This window comes from Lynx canadensis, chromosome D2, assembly GCF_007474595.2.
Source record: "Lynx canadensis isolate LIC74 chromosome D2, mLynCan4.pri.v2, whole genome shotgun sequence".
NCBI classification, from domain to species: Eukaryota; Metazoa; Chordata; class Mammalia; order Carnivora; family Felidae; genus Lynx; species Lynx canadensis.
Genome location: NC_044313.2, coordinates 26,577,975 through 26,600,536, shown reverse-complemented (window position 1 = coordinate 26,600,536; position 22,562 = coordinate 26,577,975). Strand labels below are relative to the sequence as shown.

General features: G+C 42.1%; 2 protein-coding genes across 2 annotated transcripts in view; one reads left to right on the top strand and one right to left on the bottom strand.

The window, feature by feature from the left end:
* The window catches only part of SFXN2 (sideroflexin 2), a 60,612-nt gene that overhangs the window by 2,618 nt on the left and 35,432 nt on the right, over positions 1-22,562 (top strand). The window lies entirely within an intron of this gene.
* The window catches only part of ARL3 (ADP ribosylation factor like GTPase 3), a 38,342-nt gene that overhangs the window by 4,272 nt on the left and 11,508 nt on the right, over positions 1-22,562 (bottom strand). Inside the window, exons 4-5 of the mRNA XM_030334617.1 lie at positions 6,876-6,926; positions 5,086-5,271 (exon numbers count right to left, since the gene is read on the bottom strand). Of these exons, the coding sequence (XP_030190477.1) occupies positions 5,086-5,271; positions 6,876-6,926 (237 nt within the window). The remainder of the gene's footprint in view (positions 1-5,085; positions 5,272-6,875; positions 6,927-22,562) is intronic.

Here is a 22,562-nt window from a genome sequence, read left to right as displayed (position 1 = left end):
GTGGTTGGGTGGGCCTGGCTTGTAATGCCATGAGGACTAGGCAGTCACATCAGTAATTGCTTTAAGATGACAAGGAGCTCAGAGCACTGCTGTCTGTCCTGTTGTGCCACTGGGCCCCCAGGGTCAAGGAGCAGCTGGGTGCAGTGTACATAAAATATTGCTTGCTATTAATATTTTTTCTGGAGACAAAGGGTACTGTACCAGAGAGGTAGCAAAATCGCATGTCCCAAGTTTGTTTTCTTGGTCTACGGAGAGGTTTGAAAATTTAAAAATAAACCTGAGTTCTGACTTGTAGATAAGCAGTTCCACATACACTTGGAGTCAAAAATAACTGATGTCAGGCCTTAGAAAGAAGTGGTAAATGTCGTGTTTTTTTTTTTTTTTTTAAATACTGAAATTCTGTTGGCTTATTAAGGGAAAAATCCCCTAGATCAAGGAAAAAAGCAACAAAAACAAGAAACTTGGCCAGTGAATGTTTAACGGCCATCTGCAAAGCACTCTGAAGTGCAGCTCACACATCGGGGCTCAGACTGCTAGTGGTCTTTTCTACGTAGGTTAGATGGTTGTGAGCCAGATCGTTACTCCTGTTTGGAGAAGGAAGACAGGGAATGTGGGAGAGATGTGGGAAAGAAGGTGAGCACAAGGTGGAGGGCCCGGAGAGCAATCCCCAGGGAAACCTTCTGCTAGCTCCAAACTACTGGTGTAGACAGGCCTTGGTTATGACTGATGCTAGAGGCCAGGTTGAAAGTGCTGATCTCTGTGCTGAAATGAAATGATAATCTGGTGTAATTTTAGTTAAATACACATTGGTGTTTTAGAGAGGGAGTATCTTCAAACACCTGGAACTGTACAAGAGCAGAGGAGAGCTGTGGTTTGGGGTTCCAATTCAGGTTTGCAGGTGGAAGAGGGACTGACTTCACTACCTTCCTCTGGCTCTAAGCCAGATCCTTTGTTCACTATTTTCTAGGCGCCCAGGAACAGAAGAGAGTCCTGGAGCCAGATGTCATGCACTGGGACAGGGCCGAACCCCAAGGGCACAGAGGGAGGCTGCCCCCATGTCTGCAAGGCAGTCTGGCTGAGGGGGCTGCAGGTCTCCCATCCCAGACATTTTTCAGTTTCTCCTCTCTCTGCATTCAACTACTTGACATAACTGGGTCTTTTCTGTTCACTCCTCGGGATTATGCACCTCTCAGCAGGACAGAGTTTCTAAGATTGATGTTCTCCTTCAGTTTCTAGTGCCCTTTACCTATGCTCTGCTTTTGACAGTTTCCCATGAAAACCTGCTTTAATCACATGATGGCCTGGCCTCCTCATCACCATCAATCAGGCAAAGAAAGACTTGTTCTGAACTCTCCCAAAGCCCTCAAAAGTCAATTTCCACACCCAGAGCAGGAGCTATTGAACAACACGTGGACCGCCTGTCCTTGTAAAGACCACACATGTTTGCCTCCAGAATATCAGGTAGAAGAAGAACCTGAAATCCATCCCAGGAATCACTAACTTTCATAATCTCAAATTACGTGTCTAAACTACTCAGCTAAGGAGAAATGATACACCTGCCCCATCAGTCCAGAGGGTTTAGCTCAGATCTGTGGCTGCTCCTCCGTTCACCCACCTGAGGGTGTCACTTTTCTGGGAAGAGGCAGGTCTCACAAATGAATTTAGATTAAACATATACACTCAAGCACAATGTAAATAGGGACATTATCTTTGAACACCTGAAACTGTCACAGAAATTCCAGGTCTTTTTAAAAACCTTTGTACAATTTCTTTCAGGGTCATTAGAGCTGGGGTGCCAGATGTTACTTGACCCATTTAACGCCTGATCAAGCTGTGCCCATTACTGACCAGTTTTCAGGGGGTAGTGAGTGGAAAAGTGGGAGGGTAGAGTAGGAGGAGGAAACAGGAGTTTAGGGAATTTTAGTAATTATTACACAGTATCCATGCCTGAAAGTGATCTTATGGACATTTTTCTAGTGACGCCTTTCATTTTGAGGAATACTTAAAGCCTTAATGAATTAAGAATCATTAAAGTCTTGCACTTGAACTAAGCAATGCAGGAAAAGAATTCCATGTAAGTGACTCTTTTTAAAGTGAAAACCAAGAAACTGGCTGAGTGGGCAAGAGAGGGAGTCAGAAGTATTACCTGAGGGAGGGACATGGTCAATCAGTGCCTCACAATGAAAAGCGACTCCACAGAAAACTCCCCGACCTTTCTCCAGTCCCCAAAGGTTACCATTAAAGGACAATAGACAGCAGATTCCCTTCTTAATTAACATTTTTATTAAATAACCCATTTCAAATAATGGTTAAATTCTCTAAATTTATATCATTCTATTAACCATAATCTAATCTCATTAACCTTGAAATCCCAGTCTTAACTACCCAATTCTATACACCATGGTACTATCTACTAAACTAATTAAGTGACCTTCAAACTATTTCTCCTCCATATAAAATCATTATTTTTTTGGTTCACAGTTCTTTGTTGTATCTCTCTTGATATCATTTCTTTTGAACCTGGTTGCTGAAGGTCCTGATCTGAGAAGAACTTTCTGAACAAAATCAAACCACACATGACTATTTCACTCGATTCAAACTGGTTGATTTTAAAGCCCTCCCCTTCCACCCCCACCCTCTGTCTAATAGCTCACTGCGTCTTTTTTGGCATAAAGATCTTGTGACTTAAAGGGAACTCCATTTCTAGAGTGGTGATGACACAGCCAGGAACACAGAGCTCTCTACCCTTGTAATCTCCACCTGACTGGAGAGGGGGAGCAGAGGCCAGGCAGACAATGACGAGGGCTCCCTCCCAACCTCCAGGCCCCTCTGAAGAAGCACCCTTGACTTGAATGCCACTACTCTAAATACTGATTCTAGATAACTCTAGGCCTCCTTCTGACATCCCTAAGGCTGGCTGAAGAAACAAGAGACTCACTGTTAATTCCAGCTTTGCTTTTTCTTCCTTTTGGCACTCTGGCCCAGTGAGGATTACAGAGCAGTCAGTTCCCACTTTCTCAGGCGTATGCACACAAAATGTATTTATTTCCTCCAGTCCCATTTAGAGTCCCCATCTCAAGATGTTCTTTTTTTTTTTTTTTTTTTTTTTTTTCAAATCTATACCCAAAGTGGGGCTCGAACTCACAGTCCCAAGATCAAGAGTCCCATGCTCTACCAACTGAGCCAGCCAGGCATCCTTGTTCTCTACTTTCTATATTTGCATTCTAAACCATTTAGAAGCAGAATCCTCTTCCTGAAGTAGTTTGTGCAAACACAAGAAAGCTACTGTCTTTTCCCGGGCCTCCTCCTCCCCAAAATAACCTCAGGCTTCCTGAATAGCATTTTATGCACAATCCAGGTAACTGCCTTAGGCAAAACTTGGGTTTCTTTTTTTAAGTGAGAAGCTAAATAAAATGATTAAAGTTTACCTATCAAAACCATCCTGGGTTGCAGCATACTTGTTGGACCAGCTTGTAAATTAAGCTGAAAAATGCAGTTAATTTGAAACCTGATAGACCTATAATCACATATGTGACTGCCATTTTATGGAGGAGACTCGAGAAGAAAAAACTATTAGTGGGATTAGTTCCTTTGTTGAGCAGGATTAGGGGAGAGTAAAGAACTTTTCAGTTTTTGGTTTTATATACTTGTATATGATTAACAATTACTTTTAATATATTACTTTTATAATCAGAGTCTAGAAAGGAAGGACAGAAATAAGAGTCCACACCTGCCCCCTCCCCAAACCTAAAACTCACAGAGACCCACAGAGCTCTGCCATCCATTCTGGGGACGCAGCGAAGGTAATGTCTGGCTACTTGAGAGCCCCGTAACGCGCACGCGCACGGAGCGTTTCCGAGGGTGCAGGTATTGAGGAGTGTGGAGGAGGAGGCGCCTGCCCTGTGCTGGCTGGTCTGCCCTCAGATCCGGAGGCCAAGCACGGGCGCAGGCTCTGGCTGTTTGTGTAACAAAAAGAAAAAATCCAAGGCAGCAAACAGATGGAACAACTGAGATAATTCTTGGAAGTGATTATTTGCTTGAGATAAAAGCAGTCAGGCAGTTTTAAGACAAATCAATGTCAAATGTCTTAGGAGAGAGGGAAAAAGGGTATTAGAAGGGAAATGGAGAGAGGCTGCAGGACAAAAATTGAGAATCAAATCCCAACAAACCAAGCTGAGAGAAAAGCAAACCGGCCATGCTATTATGACACACGCCATATGGCAACGAGGGAAGGTACCATTTCTTCAGATGTTGTTAAGCCCCACAGCATCCTAGAGCAGTACTGCCTGGTTCTCACAGCACTGTGTCACTTCCCTGGCAGGTACACCAGATGTTTAAAATGAGGCATGGGGAACATGCTGGGGCTCCAGCGTAAAGAAGTAGCCCTGAGTGTCAACTGGTCTGAGGCTGCCTGGTGGGAAGCATCAGAGCTGAAATGGTTTATCATTCTTTGAGGATATAGGCTCTCAGGTATCTGGGATACAACCATTTTCTGCCCTAAATTAATAACAAATGAGGGGGAGACTGCTCTTCTGGTATACGGTTCCTCAGTATAAAGCATGATGGGGCTTTTTGTCAGCAGAAGCCTCCCGGCGGGAAACCAACCTGATGTAACAGGAAAGAGACACCACCCCCTCGGGCAGTGGAGATAGCCAACAGAAAAATCAAAACACTTCTAGGATAACTGGTGTGCGTATTGTTGATGGCTGTTACCGCGGGAACACAACTATTTAGCATCCCTAATATTAGACACAACACAAACCCCAACCCAATCATCAAAGAATCCTAGAGTTAGAAAGCATCTCCGAAGGTCTTTGGTTCTGACCTCCTACCCAGTGGGGTAGTCTGTCCTGTGTGTGGGTGGTTTATCTGTGGCTTTCCTGGAACAGTTAATGATTATCAGATTGGTTGCTAAGTAAAAAGAACCAAACTCCTCTGTGCCCTTCACATCCTGGAGCGGTTCATCTACTAATCGAAAGCTATTTGTTTCAGATCTTTTTCTATCTAGATCAGCCCAACCAGTGAGACAGACCACGCTGGTTGGGTGCCACGTTGCCAGGTAACCAAGCCTTCTGGTAATCTCACCTGAACGCCCTCGCCTGTGAGAGCTGAGCAGGACTGGATCTGCCAGACTCGGTCTCGGATGGTGTGCAGATTCAGTCCTTCTGCAATTTCAGAGGCGGGGGCTGCCGTGAGCAAATCCTGCTTGTTAGCAAAGATGAGCACTGGCACACAACTTAGTTTTTCTTCCTCCAGTAATTCAGCTAGTTCCTGGATCATTTTGGGAATGGATGGGAAGGGAAGGATGAAAACGATGATATTTAACCATGTACTTCTAATTAGAAAAAAAATAAAAGCATTAAGCTGATCAACTAGCAACTTCCAAGGGCAGTGGTTCTCAAACTCGAGGCTGTGGAAAAATTCCCTGGCAGACTCCTGGGCCCACCCCAGAGTAGGTGACTGTGGGATGTTTGAGGTAGGGCCTAAGAATCTGCATTTCAATACACTCCCCAGGTGGTTCTGCTATAGGGGATTCAGAGATCATACTTTAAGAAATGCTGTTAAAAAGAAAACACAGGTGTGGACGGAGATTTAAAATTTACTCAAGGCTATTTTCTGCAAATGACTTTCAACGCGTGCACACACACACACACACACACACACACACACACATTTTAAACTGAAAATGACAATGACTTTATAGACTAATTCTGTTTCCTCAATGTCTACCTTCAAAACATGCATGCATGTGCACTGCACTTCATCAAACCCACATCCTAAAATCCATTTGGCAACATCTCTGATGTTTTGGTTACTGGTTGGGTTCTACACGTATGCTGATTCTGTCTGCAATATGCATAGGAGAGGGTATGTATTTACCTAAGAGGACTCCCGTCTTCCCTATGAAACTCACATTTTAGCTACTTAAGATACTTAGGCTGTCAAAGGGAACTGGAGGGTTCAAGAGGCAGATCATTCTATAACACCCTTTACCCCTAAGCTCATGTTTAGCATTGCTTCACATGAGTGATGACAGAGAAACCATCAAGGTATCGAAAGGAGAGGGGTTGTCTCCAGGAGTCTGGAAAGTTCTCAAACTAATTTTCAGGAAAAAGGAACATAAACATGGGGAGTACTACCTTTGGAAGGTCACCTGTGGTAGTTTAGGACACAGGTCAAGGACTCTGCACAATTCTCTAAAGAGGTCATTCTTCTTCTTGCTCCTTATCAGTATATTCAGTCTCGGTAAAATGGTCTATGCCCGCTGCTTCTCTATTTAAAATTGTGTACACAAATTGCACCGTGTAATCATGTTGATATGTACTTTGCATTTGAAGCCATATTTGGGTTCAAAGCATATCTACTCTTGGCTTGGAAGCAAGGGCAGCTTAGTCTTGGCTTGCATATTTCCTAAGATCCCCTCAAATTTGTCAAAGGTACCCTTGGATCAATTAGGTTGGTATTGAAAACTGTACCCAGAAATGACAAATGAACTGTTCCTCGGGGTTCATTTCTCAGTGGCCTGGGAAGACACTGGAAGAGCTTTTGGGCATGGTGGTAAGGTCCATTTGCTTATATCTTGGTTTATTTAATTTGACTAAAACTCAAAGGCTGTAACCAAAAAATAGTTTAAAGGATTCTCAAGTAATTTCCTTATAGGAAACCTTTTTTTCCTGTTTTTTTTTTTTTTTTTGTTTTTTTTTTTTTTTTTGTTTTTTTTTTGCAACTGGTATTTTTGCCTGCTTGCCAGAAAGACTGCCTTGTTTAAACCTCAAAGGTTAAACAACAATACCTTCCTCACTCTCATATATTTACAAGGTAGATTAATGAATACCCAGTTATTTTAAAAATATCTCAACAGAAGAATTATTTACCTGACCCGTCTCTTCAAATCTTTTTCTGTCTGCGCTGTCAATTACATATATCTGTAAAGTAAAAGGAGAAGGTTACTTTAATAAGCAGATATGGAAAAAGACAGGGCACTTTCTGCAGAAGGAGCAAAGAATCCCCAGTCAGTAGATTTCTCATTAGCACAGCATACAGAAACTGAACTGAAAACTCTTACCTCATCTATGCATGCAAAGTAAACTAACAAATTAATTGATTGATTAAATGGGGGTATCCAAAAAATATGTCCAGCTAAGAGATGTCAGGAGAACCAAGCAGGACAAAAACAGCTATGTGTGTTGTGCACTCACTAAACATTCTTGCTTAGATTTACCCTGTTAATTCTTGTTATGACCCTATGAGATCAGTTTCATTATTCTCCCATTTTATACAAAGACAAACATGAGGCCAAAGAAATTAGGTTCGTTGTTCAAGTTCTATCTGGTACTCAACAAGAGTGGGATTCAAACCCGGACCTACCCGACAGTAAAGTCCACAGGTGCTCTTAAACACTCTGCTGTTCTGCTTCCCAAAATGTCAGAAAGGGATGTTGTTTTGAGGCATTTACAAGTGCTATAGTCCTGGAACATCATGGCTCTAAAAGGACATCCTGTAGTATGAACTATACACTGACTTCAGGTGCTGAGGTAGGAGACCCTCTGATCTCCATTCCATCCCCACCTTCTTAGGCTTGCTGGGAGGTTAAGATCAAGTACTGGAAATAGCAAGGGCTTTGCCAGAAGTAAGAGAAGTCTCAAGATTCTCTGTTAAAATGATAAATCCCAAGCTTTTTCTCCCATCACTGAATTTTATTAATTGCATAAATAACATCCTATAATAACAAGGGAAATGAAGACCAAAAAAGAAAAATCATCTGTAGTTTTAGAACCCAAACACGTTAATTATTTTAATTTCTTATGAAAGTTCCCTTCTAATTCTTCTTTATAATTAAAAAAGAAAATTAGAGATATAATTTTGTAGGCCTTTTTTTCATTAAATGACAAATGTTTTCCCAGTTGCTAATCTTAAAAATTATCAAATTTGCAAATCTTTTTATTTAAAAAGATGTTTATTTATTTTTGAGGGAGGGAGAGAGGGAGGGGCAGAGAGAGAACCCCAAGCAGGCTCCACACTGTCAGCACAGAGTCTGATGTGGGGCTTGAACTCATGAACCGGGAGATTATGACCTGAGCCAGAATCAAGAGTCAGGTGCTTAACTGACTAGGCCACCCAGGTGCCCCTGTAAAAGAATTGTTATTGGGAGTGCCTGGGTGGCTCAGTCAGTTAAACGCCCAACTCTTGGTTTCAGCTCAGGTCATGATCTCATGGTTTATGAGTTTGAGCCCCGTGTCTGGCTCTGTGCTGACAGCATGGAGCCTGCTTGGGGTTCTCTCTCTTCTTCTCTCTCTGCCACTCCCTGGCTTGCTCTCTCTCTCCCCCCCCCCCTCAAAAAAAAATAGACATTTAAAAACATTAAAAAAGAATTGTTATTAAACTAATGGTATTAATGGAAACACTCTTTTAAAAGAGAATATTCACCAAAAAGCAACAATAAAAAAATCAATCTGCAAGTCTCACCTTTACCTCCCTTCAGTTACATAAACTGGTACACCGTGATGCATACAGGCGTTTCTGTATGCATGTCCAATTCTGTGCTATTCTGAAAATTCACTCTTTTGAAAGAAAAATTAAAATTCCTTTGCTTAATGCTCTCTCATTTAGAGTAACTAGTGCCAAATATTATAGTGGGAACCAAGTTTCAGCCTTTCCTCTGAAGAATACCCTATGTGTCTACCTGTGTGTCTTTCATGGAGAATCACAGGAGAATGAAAGATGGATGTGTTTGGCCTTGGTATTTTTTTTTTTTTTTTTTGCAGCCTTATTGTTGTTGTTAATATTACTCTGACTCAATGTCAATACATGAATTAATGGGTTCCGCGCACCACAGATACCCCAGATTTGATACTGACTGATAAGTAAGCATGTAGAACATGGTGGTAGCTTTGTTTTTCTCCTGGAGGGGTGGGCATTTTTAAAATTTTTTTTTTTTCAACGTTTTTTATTTATTTTTGGGACAGAGAGAGACAGAGCATGAACGGGGGAGGGGCAGAGAGAGAGGGAGACACAGAATCGGAAACAGGCTCCAGGCTCTGAGCCATCAGCCCAGAGCCCGACGCGGGGCTCGAACTCACGGACCGCGAGATCGTGACCTGGCTGAAGTCGGACGCGTAACCGACTGTGCCACCCAGGCGCCCCTGGGGTGGGCATTTTTAAAGTAGCAGGCGTTGAAGGGGCGCCTGGGTGGCTCAGTCAGTTAAGCGTCCTACTTTGGCTCAGGTCATGATCTTATGGCTCATTGAGTTCGAGCCTGCTTTGGATTCTGTGTCTCCCCATCTCTCTGCCCCTTCCCCCCCCCCCACCCCCCAAGTCACACTCTGTCTCTCCCTCTCTCAAAAATAAACATTTAAAAAATGTTTTTGAAAAGGAGGCATTGTATAAACATAGATGCGGAAAGAAGGAATGCAGTGGGAGAGTAAACCTCAATATAGAGTTGATTGGAGTTAGTTGGGGGTCTACAGGCCACTAGGATGGTCTTCACTCAGGCAACAGTGCCAGGGAGGGAAGAGGGGTCAGGTGATCGCTGGGAGGGGGTTTTGGGCTCAGAGGGCTGCCCAAAGGCAGGAAGCAGGTCATTGGGCAAGAAAGAAATTATAAAGTAGGAAAAACTCTGCTTGGGAGCAAAGGGTGTAAGAAGGTAAGAGTGGAAAGAGGAGGCTGAGACAAGGCTGAGAAGACAAAGACACAGTTAGGAAATTGATGTCTGACATGATGAAAAACAGGCAGTTGGAGAGAAGTGAGGACGGGAAAGGTGGTTTAAATCACACACAAGAAAGATTACCAAATACCAGAGTCTGAAGGTGAATGAGAAGGCATTTTTAACTTAAAATTGCTAAATTACTTGCTATTTATTGCTTTGACATGAAATTTCACAGGAAACATTTTCATTAAAAGATACAAAAGGAGGAGGCACCTGGTGGGCTCAGTTGGTGGAGTCTGTGACTCCTGATCTCTCTCTGGGTCATGAGTTTGAGGCTTACGTTTGGGGTAGAGATTACTTAAAAAAAAATTCAAAAGGAAAATTTTATTCAACTACACATAAATTCTATCATTTAGTATGTTGCCCACATAACTTATAAAATTTGAAAATTACTACACAGTAATTCCTGGAGTCTATAAAATAACTGCCGAATTTATTAAAAGGGCCAAGTAAAAAGTCATTAGCACAAGCCAGTTTTTGGTGATCCCACAAATCTGTTTTTCTGCAGTTCTCCCTGTCACCTCCCTTCCCCAGTGCTGTCCAGTGTCTTCATGTGAGTATCTGTTTTCTTCTGGTCAATAGCTAAGGATAAGGGTAGCCTTCTATCTTTTTTTTTTTTTTAAGTAGCTGTTAATCTAGTCATGTAAAAAAAAAAAGTTTTTAGAAACTTTTTAATCCAAAGGGTGCCTGGGTGGCTCAGTCGGTTAAGTGTATGACTCTTGGTTTCACTTCAGGTCATGATCTCAGGGTTTGGGAGATTGAGCCCTGCATGGGGCTCTGTGCTGACAGCTCAGAGTCTGGGACTCTTTCTCTCTCTCTCTGCTCCTCCCCTGCTCACTCTCTCTCTCTCTCTCTCTCTCAAAATAAATAAATAGGGGCGCCTGGGTGGCTCAGTTGGTTAAGCGTCAAACTTTAGCTCCGGTCATGATCTCCTAGTTTGTGGATTGGAGCCTGGCGTCCGGCTCTGTGCTGACAGCTCACAGCCTGGAGCCTGCTTTGGATTCTGTCTCCCTCTTTCTCTGTCCCTCCCCAACTCACGCTCTCTCTCTCTCTCTCAAAAATAAATAAACATTAATAAATAAATAAACCTTAAAAAAAAGAAAGTTTTTAATCCCAAAACAAACTACTACTAAAAAAAAAAAACACTCTGAAAGCATCAGGGAAAGTTAAATGTTTATAGTGCTCCTGACTGATCTTAAAACCTTCAAAAGTCAAGTTTCATAAAGCTATTCTAAAATCAAGTTACTGGTGGGGCGCCTGGGTGGCGCAGTCGGTTAAGCATCCGACTTCAGCCAGGTCACCATCTCGCGGTCCGTGAGTTCGAGCCCCGCGTCAGGCTCTGGGCTGATGGCTCGGAGCCTGGAGCCCGTTTCCGATTCTGTGTCTCCCTCTCTCTCTGCCCCTCCCCCGTTCATGCTCTGTCTCTCTCTGTCCCAAAAATACAATAAACGTTGAAAAAAAATTAAAAAAAATAAAATAAAATAAAGTTACTGGTATCATGGTATTCAGAATGATGCTTTAGGTAAAGCAAGGCCAATTCATATATCTTCTTTGGCAATTGTTTTGAATTTTTTATTTGGTTGTGGGAGGAAGAGCTAGAGAAAAAGATTTTTTCTTGATGGAAGGTCAAACAACTCTATCCACAGACTAGTTATCTAGCATGGGAAGGGAGAAGCTCTTTGTTTCTCCTCTTGCTTCTGGTCCTCCTCCCTCCTGCTGCCACCTCTTGGCCATTTTACTGGTCCTAAGTATTTCTCAAGAGGGGTAAGCAGAGATGAAGAGAGATGACATTAACGAGTGGGATTTTTATGTTAGCTCCAGCAAAAGTCTAAGAGGAAGCTGAAATTGACAAGTAGGGTTTTTGGGTAATGTGGTTTTTGATTATTTGTGCTCTAGTAGTATGATTGATGCTCAGGTGGTGAGTGATATCATGGAAATAATGCAAGAGACCGTTTGAGATCCATCTCACTTGATGCCTCTACTCTGGATATGGAAATGATGACACTTGCTTTGTTTATATTGTTACATTTGAACAAAAAACCGGTAATAAAGTAAATGGAGTTTAGTAGTAATAGTACCATATCTGAAAAAATTTGTATATTTTCTAATCTGTCAAAAAGTTGTTATTTTCTGGCCCAAGAGAAATGGAAGACTTTCTATCCCCTTCCTTTTATGATCCCTCAAGTTTTGTTTCCTAGTCACTCTCCCTAAATTATTAAAGCTGAAGTCAGCTGTTGTCAATATCATTTTCCCTGAGAATAACTGGCATTTTTAGGAGTTTCCCTGACTCTTTCAAACCTCTAGAGAACCAATGAATGTTTAAAAGTGGGGTTTGTCAATCTTTTCCTACAAGGAGTCAGGTGGTAAATATTTTAGGCTTTGTGGCCTATACAATCTCTTTCATAAGTAGTGAACTTTGTTATTGTAGTGTAGAAGCAACCATAAAAAAATCTAAACAAGTGGACATGGTTGTGTCCCAATAGTACTTTATTTATGGACACTGAACTTGAAATTTCATATTATTTTCACGTGTCGTGAAATCTTTTTCAATTTTTTCCCCCAACCATTTAAAAATGTAAAAACCGGGGCGCCTGGGTGGCTCAGTCGGTTGAGCATCCGACTTCGGCTCAGGTCATGGTCTCATGGTTTGTGAGTTTGAGCCCTGCATCGGGTTCTGTGCTGATGGCTCAGAAGCCTGGAGCCTGCTTCAGATTCTGTGTCTCCCTCTCTCTCTGCCCCTTCCCCGCTCATGCTCTGTCTCTGTCTCTCAAAAATGAATAAACGTTAGAAAAAAAATAAAAAATAAAATAAAAATAAAAAATAAAAATGTAAAAACCATTCTTTGCTCACAGGCTACATAACAATAGGAGGTAGTCTGGATCAGTTTGTCAGACACCTGCTCCAAAGTAAGAATTTCTTATTGCACTCTAGAGATAAAAGAATTAACCAGGCAACTAAATGTGTCAAGCTTCAACCCTGCTCTTCTAGGCAGTATGGAGGCTAGGGTAATAGGTCTTTTCAACTAACAATGAATAACTATTAAATACAGACAAACTAATATAACCCATCAACCACTGCCACTCCGAACTGCTTATGAAACTGGCAGACAGGGCTGAGTCACCGGCCTTAGACTCTAACCCTGGGGACTCAGCTGCTCCCCCAGACTTGTTTAATCTCAAACAGCACTGGAAAATAATGAAAGGTTAACTCGGAATCCAAAACACTGTCTGGAATTGGCAGTCTAAGGTGGCTGGAGAAAGCTCCTCTGGGGCAGCTCTGAACTGACTTTTACTGGATTGTACGATAATTCCTGGGCACTCTCGGCTAATAAGAAGTGTGGAATCCTGGGTCATGTTACAAATACCTTGCAGTCTACCCTCAAGGTGTTAGAGCTTGTGATTTAAAATTACCCTGATCTGTGGAGCAGAAAGTTTTAGGGGCCTCCTTATGGAGCCTCACGGTCATTAATGTCCTTATATATTGCTCTTATTTGGGTATTTCTTTCAAAGTACCTAATCTAGCAGATGAACAAATTGAACTGCTATTTTTCTCAACCATCTGCTTTTTCCTAATAGCTCCCCCCACCACCAATTTTATTGAGGTATAACTGGCATAGAGCACTGTACAAGTTGAAGGTGTACAGCATAGTGATTTGACTTGAGGGGCGCCTGGGTGGCTCAGTTGGTTAAGCGTCCAACTTCAGCTCAGGTCATGATATCACAGTCCATGGATTCAAGCCCCACATCTGGCTCTGTGCCGACAGCTCACAGCCTGGAGCCTGTTTCGGATTCTGTGTCTCCCTCCCTCTCTGCCCCTCCCCTGCTCATGCTCTGTCTCTCTCAAAAATAAACACACATAAAAAAAATGATTCGACTTGAATCTACAGTTTCACTGATTCACTTTAATTTTTAAGCAGTTTTTATTTATAGTATTGGATAGATGGCACGTACAGTTCCATGTACCTCACCTCACCTCAACTCCCTCCCCTAGCCTCCCCTAGTAACATCTTGCATTAGTGTGGCGGCACATTTGTCACAGTTCATGAACCAATATTGATATATCAGGTTCATTCTCTGTTTTAAAGTTCTATGGGTTTCAACTGACCCATAATAACATGTAAACACCTTACAGTTTCATAGAGAATAGTTATTCTAAAAACCCTCTGTATGTTGCCTACTCATCCATCCCTCCACTCCCCCCTTCCTCCACCCAGGGAGTTGGCAACCACTAATCTTTTACTTGTAGAGATTTTTACTAATTTCTATAGTTTGCTTTTTAAAAAATGTCATATCGTTGAAAACAGTATGTATCTTTTTCAGATTGACTTTCACTTAGCAGTATGCATTTAAGTTTCCTCCATGTCTTTTTGTGGCTTGATAGGTTATCAAAATTTTTTTTTAAATAAATATTTTTTTTCATTTCTTTTTATCAAGAAATAGCATCCCTGGGGCGCCTGGGTGGCGCAGTCGGTTAAGCGTCCGACTTCAGCCAGGTCACGATCTCGCGGTCCGTGAGTTCGAGCCCCGCATCAGGCTCTGGGCTGATGGCTCAGAGCCTGGAGCCTGTTTCCGATTCTGTGTCTCCCTCTCTCTCTGACCCTCCCCCATTCATGCTCTGTCTCTCTCTGTCCCAAAAATAAATAAAAAACGTTGAAAAAAAAAAAAAAAAAAAGAAATAGCATCCTATTATATAGATGTACCACAGTTTGTTTATTCATTCACCTACTGCTGGACATCTCAGTTGCTTCCAATTTTTGGTAATTATGAATAAAGTAATAAATAAGTATTCATGTGCCAGATTTTGTGTGGATATAAGTTTTCATCTAATTAGTTACATTCCTTGAAGAGTGACTGCTGGATCACAGAGTTTGGTAAGACTATATTTAGCTTTGTAAGAAACTGCAAACTGTCTTCCAAAGTGGTTATACCATTTTGCATTCCTACCAGCAATGAATAGGACTTCCTTCATCCTTGTTAGCATTTGGTATTGTCAGTTTTTTGGATTTTAGCCATTCTAGTAGATATGTAGTGGCATTTCAGTATTTTAATTTTCAGGTCCCTAAGATGTTGAACATCTTTTCATATGCTTATCTGTGTATCTTCCATGGTGAGGTGTCTGTTCAAATCTTTTGCCCATTTTTAATTTGGTTGTTTGTTTTCTTATTGTTGACTTTTAAGAGTTTTTTGTATTTTAGATATAAGTACTTTATCAGATATGTGCTTTACAAATATTTTCCCTTAGCCTGTGGCTTTTCTCTTCATTTTCTTAACAGTGTCTTTCTTTTTTCTTCTCTTTTCTTTTCTTCTCTTTCTTTTTTTTAGAGAGAGAGAGAGAAAGAGGGCACAAGTGAGCAAGGGGTAGAGAGAGAATCTCAGGAGGGGGTAAGAGAGAAAGAAGTGGGGCTCACCCAAAGTGGGGCTCATATTCACCCGAAGCAGGGCTCGAGCTCACCCCATGTGGGACTCAAACTCACGAACTGTGAGATCATGACCTGAGCTGAAGTCAGATGCTTAATGAAAGAACCACCCAGGCACCCACAGTGTCTTTCTCAGAGCAGAAGTTTTAAATTCTAATAAAGTATATCTTACAAATTTTTGCTTCATGGATTGTGCTTTTGGTACTATACCTAAAACCTTATTACCAAACCCAGGCTATCTAGATTTTTCTCCTGTATTATCTTCTAATATTTTAGATTTAGGTTTTATATTTAGGTCTAAGATCCGTTTTGAGTTAATTTAAAAAAATTTTTTTTAATGTTTATTTATTTTTGAGAGACAGAGAGAGACAGTGTGAGCAGGGGAGGGGCAGAGAAAGAGGGACACAGAATCTGAAGCAGGCTCCAGGCTCTGAGCTGTCAGCACAGAGCCTGACATGGGGCTCGAACTCACGAACCATGAGATCATGCCTTGAGCCAAAGCCAGACGTTTAACCGACTGAGCCACCCAGGCGCCCCAATTTTTTTTAAGTTTATTTTTTGAGAGAGAGTGCGCGCACACACACACACACACACACACACACACACACGCAAGTGAGGGAGGGACAGAGAGAGAAGGAGACCAAGGATCTGAATTGGGCTCCATGCTGACAGCAGAGATAGTTTGTCATTCTAAAAATCCTTGAACCCGTGAACTGCGAGATCATGACCTGAGCCAAAATTAGATGCCTAAATGATTGAGCCACCCAAGCGCCCCTTGAGTTAATGGATGTCCCACTGTTCTAGTATCATTTGCTAAAAAGACTGTCCTTCCTTGAATTGTCTTGCTCCTTTGCCAAAGATCAGTTGACAGTATTCCCGTGGGTTTATTTCTGAGCTCTCTATCCTGTTCTTTGATCAATTTATTCTTTCTCTAATACATGCTGTCTTGATTACTGTAGCTTTATTTTTTTTATTTTTTATTTATTTTTAATTTTTTTTAACGTTTATTTATTTTTGAGACAGAGAGAGACAGAGCATGAACAGGGAAGGGTCAGAGAGAGGGAGACACAGAATCCGAAACAGGCTCCAGGCTCTGAGCTGTCAGCACAGAGCCCGACGCGGGGCTCGAACTCACGGACCGCGAGATCATGACCTGAGCCGAAGTCGGCCGCTTAACCAACTGAGCCACCCAGGCGCCCCTACTGTAGCTTTATAGTAAGTCAAGTCAGTCCTCCAACTTTGTTCTTCTTTAGTATTGTATTCTTTTGCCTTTGCATATACACGTAATCAATTTGCCAAATCCACAAAATAGTTCACGTGGATTTTGCCTGAGATTGTGCTGAATCTATAGCTGATCTATCTAATCTATATAACAAATTGGGTGGATTTGACATTTTAGCAATATTGAGTCTTCCAGTCCGTGAGCATGAAATATCTCCTTATTTGTTTAGATCTTCCTTTTTTTTTTTTTTAATATTTATTTTGAGAGAGGGAAAGAGACTGGCATGTGTGTGCACACATGAGTGCAACCAGGGGAGAGAGAGAGAGAGACGGAGGGAGAGAGAGACAGAGAGAGAAAATCCCAAGTAGACTTCACACTTTCAAACTATCTATCAGTGCAGAGCCTGCTGCAGGACTCAATCTCATGAACCCTAAGATTAAAAAAAAAAAATTTAATGTTTATTTATTTTAGAGAGAGTCAGCGAGCATGACAGGAGGGGCAGAGAGAGAGGGAGACACAGAATTGGAAGCAGGCTCCAGGTTCTAAGCTGTCAGCACAGAGTCCAATGTGGGACTCAAACTCACTAACTGAGAGATCATGACCTAAGCCGAAGCTGGATGCCCAACCCACTGAGCCACCCAGGCACTCCTTTAATTTTTTTTTTTTTTTTTAACATTTATTTATTTTTGAGAGACAGGGACAGAGCACGAGTCGGGGAGGTGCAGAGAGAGAGAAAAACACATAATCCAAAGCAGACTCCAGGCTATAAGCTGTCAGCACGGAGCCTGATGTGGGCCTTGAACCCACAAACCGTGAGATCATGACCTGAGCCGAAGTTGGATGCTTAACCAACTGAGCCACCTCGGCACCCCCGAACCCTGGGATCTTGACCTGAGCCAAAATCAAGAGTCGGACACTTAACTGACTGAGCCACCCAGGTGCCCCTAGATCTTCTTTGATTTGTTAGTTTTGTAGTCTTCTTCATACAGATTCTGTACATATTTTGTTATATATAAGCCTAAGCATTTCTTTTTTGGGGGTGCTAATATAAATGGCATTTTTCTTTTCATTTCAAATGCCAATTGTTCAATGCTGGTATAAAGGAAAGCAATGGACTTTTGTGTATTAACCTTATATCCTGCAAAATGCAACTTATTTCAGGAGTTTCCTTGTTGATTTTGGGATTTGAAATACTTTCAATGATCAGTTTTTCTAACATGTAGCTGCATATCACAATTTAGAGACTGATCTTTTAAATTTCTATTTCAAGTATTTGTGAGTAATATATGATGGCTTGGATTTGTTTTAAAACACTTAAAAAAGTAGGGGGAATTGGTGGAGGGGGAGATGAAACAAGATTGCCAAAAATTAAAGTAAGGAAGCTAGGTAATGGGTAGGCATATGATGGTTTGTTATACTATTTTCTTGACATTTGCATAAATTTGGAAATTTCTAAAATTAAAAAATTATATGTTAAGAATGGACACAGGGGCACCTGGGTGGCTCAGTCAGTTAGGCGTCTGACTCTTTTTTTCTTCCTAAATGTTCACTTTTGAGAAAGAGAGCACGCAAGAGTGGGGGTGGGGGGTGGGCACAGAAAGAGAGGGGAACAGAGGATCTGAAGCAGGCCCTGTGCTGACAGCAGCAGGCCCTGTGCTGACAGCAGCAAGCCCTATGCGGGGCTAGAACTCGTGAGATCATGACCTGAGCCAAAGCTGGATGCTTAAATGACTGAGCCACCCAAGTGACCCAAACTTCCGACTCTTAATTTCAGCTCACTTCAGGACAGGATCTCACAGTTCAGGGGACTGAGCCCCGAGTTGGGCTCTGAGCTGACAGTGCGGAGCTTGCTTGGGATTCTCTCTGCCCCTCCCCTGCGTGTTCTCTTTCTCTCTCTCAAAACAAATAAATAAACTTAAAAAAAAAAAAAGAATGGGCACATTATTTGAGATTACAGGTTTCTTTCTATAATAAATGGAAATTTTTCCTTTTCTCACAATTCTCTTCTATTCTCCTAGAAGGTATATAACATATTTTGGAGGAATAACTGGATAGATGGATAAACAGACAGATGCATATATCTCATCTTTTTCTTCTCATCCATTTATTATTTTTTTATTTTTTAAAGGAATGAACAGTTGTTTTTTTAATTAAAAATTATTTTTTATTTATTAAAAAATATTTTAAAAATTTTAAAATATTTATTTTTGAGAGACACTGAGAGACACAGCACAAGTGGGGGAGGGGAAGAGAGAGCGGGAGACACAGAATCTGGAGCAGACTCCAGGCTCTGAGCTGTCAGCACAGCACAAACCATGAGATCATGACCTGAGCTGAAGTTGGACGCTTAACCAACTGAGCCACCAAAGCGCCCCTATTAAAAAATTTTAACTTTATATATTTTGAGAGAGACAGAGACAACATGAGTGGGGGGAGGGGCAGAGAGAGAAAGAGAGAGAATCCCAAGCAGGCTCCCTGCTGCCAGTGCAGAGCCTGATGTGGGGCTTGAACTCACAAAACTATGAGATCATGACCTGAGCCGAAATCAAGAGTCGGGTGCTTAACTGACAGAGCCACCCAGGCAACCCCCCCATTTTTTTTTTTTTTTAATTTTAGAGAGAGTGAGTGCGAGAGGGGGAGAGGGGCAAAGGGAAACAGAAAGAATCTTAAGCAAGCTCTATGCTCAGTGCAGAGCCGATGCAGGTTGGATCCCATGACCCTGGGATCACAACAACCTGAGCCAAAATTAAGAGTCAGACAGTCAACTGACTAAGCCACCCAGGCACCCCTTATTTATTTAATTTTTAAATGTTTATTTATTTTGAGAGAGAATGCATGGGCGTGAGAGGGGCAGAGAGAGAGGGAGAGATAGAATCCCAAGCAGGCTTCAAACTGTCAGTACAGAGCCCAATAAGAAGCTCAATCTCATGACCCATGAGATCGTGATCTGAGCTGAAATCGAGAGTCAGACACTTAACCGACTGAGCCACCCACGCACCCCTCTCCTCATCCATTTAAACCTCTAACCTGGCACTAGGTATATACTTGAACTTACCTTCACTGAGGGCAAGAAATAAGAAAAGGCTGTGGGATGCCTATGTCAGTACCTCATGTGTTTATTGATTTGATGATAGCACAGTTTTACATTTTGGTATTATTCTCCATTTAAGAATTGTGGGGAGTAAATGAATTCACTACTTCTCATAAACCCCTCCTGAAGTAAATGTTCTACCTATTTTATAGAAGGAATTAACAAGCCCCTGGACTTAACCACAATGATGCAGAATCAGAGAACCTCAGAGTTGGAAGTGAATTTAGAAGTTATATAATTCTATATTATACCTAATGTCAGAATCCATCTGTAACAGTTGTCCATTTCATTTGGCACTTTTCTAAGCACTTGGGATACAACAGTTTGGGAGGAAAAGTAAGGTCCCTGTCTTTGTGGACATTACGTTCCAGGAGGGAGAAGGGTAATAAATAAAAACATGTCTGATACTGATAGGTCTAATCGAAGAGAAAAAAAAAAAAAGAGAAAAATTATAGTGCCAAAAGGGTAGGGATAGGAGTCATAATTTTAAATATAGTAATCAGAGAAAGTCTCAGTGGTAAAAGTGACATGTGAGCAGAGACTTGAAGGAGGTAAGGGAAGAAGCCATGAGGATATCTAAGGGGAAAGAATCCTAGCACTGCAAATAGCAATGATCAAGGTCCTGAGGTGGGAGTATGCCAGTGTTCCAGGAACAGCAAGCAGGCCCGTGTGGCTGGCACCAAGCTAGAGGGGAAAGATGAGACAGGTAAGACAAACCAGAAGGTAGGGGGCCTTGTAGGCCATTGTAAGGCCACTGGCTTTATTGTGACATTGGGAAGCTTATGTTTGAATGGGATCACTATAGATACAGCATTGAGAAGACACTTGAGGGAGGAAAGGCAGAAGCAAGGAGACTAGTGAGGATGACACTGCAGTAATCAATGCATGGTAGCAGGGGGATGGAAAGGAGTGGTTGGATTCTAGAAATATTCTGAAGTAGAACTGACAGGACTGGCTGATAGGTCAGAGGTGGGGGGTGAGAAGAAAAGGAGCCAAGGATGACTCCAATGATTTTGGATGAACGGAATTGTCATTTACTGAGAAGACTGTAGAAGAAGCAGGTTTGGGGAGGGGTGGATGGAGACTGGAATTTGGTTTCGGACTTATTCAGGTTGAAGAGGCTTACTGGCCACTGAAGTGGAGATACCAAACAGGCAGCTGGCTACATATGAAACTGAGGTTCAAGCGAGAGTTTCCAGCTGGAGATAATACATTGGGATTCACCAGCTTGTAGGTGGTAACTAATACCTTAAATTGGATGAGATCACTTAAGCCACAACTTAGAGAAGAAAAGCAAAGGCTGAATTCTAGAGCCCTCCAACATTTGCAGGTTGGGAAACAAGGGGAAAAACAGCAGTGGAGACTGAGGAAGAGTAGCCAGTGAGATAGGAGGAAAATCCAAGATAGAATGGTTTTCTGGAAAACAGGGGAAGATAAAAGTTTCAAGGACAGCATGACCGACTTCATTAACTGTGCAGATACATCAAGTAAGAGGAGGATGGAAAACCTTAGCAACGTGGATTCTTGGTGAGCTTGAATGGAGGGTTCAAGAGAGAATGGGAGGAGGAAGTGAGGACAGAGAACTCAAAAAACTCTTTAACAGAGTTTTTTTTTTTTTAATTTTTTTTTTTTCCCAACGTTTATTTATTTTTGGGACAGAGAGAGACAGAGGATGAACGGGGGAGGGGCAGAGAGAGAGGGAGACACAGAATCGGAAACAGGCTCCAGGCTCTGAGCCATCAGCCCAGAGCCCGACGCGGGGCTTGAACTCACGGACGGCGAGATCGTGACCTGGCTGAAGTCGGACGCTTAACCGACTGCGCCACCCAGGCGCCCCAACAGAGTTTTGTTTTAAAAAGAGGCTGAGGGGCACACCTGGGTGACTCAGCCAGTTAAGTGTCCAACTCTTGATCTCAGTTCAGGTCTTTTTTTTTTTTTTAATGTATTTTATGTATTTATTTTTGTTTGTTTATTTGGAGAGAGTGTGTGTGCAAGTGGGGGAGGGGAAGAGAGAGGGAGAGAGAGAATTCCAAGCTGGCTCTGCACTGTCAGCATGGAGCCTGATGTGGGGCTCGAGCTCATGAGCCAAGAGATCATGACCTGAGCCACAGTTGGACGCTTAAGTGACTGAGCCACCCAGGTGCCCCATCTCAGGTCTTGATCTCAGGCTCATGAGTTCAAGCCTCACACTGGGCTCCACCCTGGGTGTGAAGCCTACTTGAAAAAGTAAATAAAAATAGAGGCTGAGGACTAGGACTAGGACTAGATGGGATACACGGTCAGGACAAGAGTTTTTTGTTTCTAAACAAGAGAAACCACAGGCTGTGTGCATGCCGAAAGAATGATCCAGTAGAAAGGCACTTAGAAAGCAGAAGCAGAGAGTAAAGTTATTTGAGACGTGGGATGACGTCTATTGGTAATGAATGAACACACCAGCATGGCTGTTCCTTGTCTATAGGCAGAATTGTAGTAAATTCAAACTTTTCACTAGAGTTTAATGAAAAGAATGTGCAATTTATTTTCCTATGCAAGTTCATGAGACCCCATTGTTTTAGGTTATGATCGTGACAGCGAGTAGCTGAGGTCGGGTGGGTGAGAAAATCCCTGAAGGGGAGGTGAAGGAACGGAGAAGCTGAGGTGCTGGAGAAATCAAGTATGTGGATGGTGAAATCTCCAGGATTCTGAAATGGTAGTCCTGTGGAACGTGACAGTGAGCTGGGAGCTAAAATCTCAGCCCCTTCCTGAATGCTGCCCGAGCCAGGAATCTCCAATGCATGAGTCAACTGCTTCTACTTCTGGATGGTTAAAATGATAGACTTTTTCCTTATTCTGAGTTAAACTCTACAACCTAATACTTCCCAAACTGCTCCTTACCCAGTCCTCTAGAACTATTCATGATGAAGCTAATCTCTCTGACTTGATAGCTCTTAAAGCAACTGAAAAAACAGTTCCAAGTTTCTTTTCTAGAAAGAACATCTGTCTTTCAACCATTCCTTATGCATCATTATTTCCAGGACTTCCACCATCTTGGTTGCCTCTTTGGGATACTCTTACTTGTTGATTTCTTTGGGATGATGGAGTCAGTGGCACGATCTTCTGATTTCCCTTCTGCTTTTCAAATCACTAT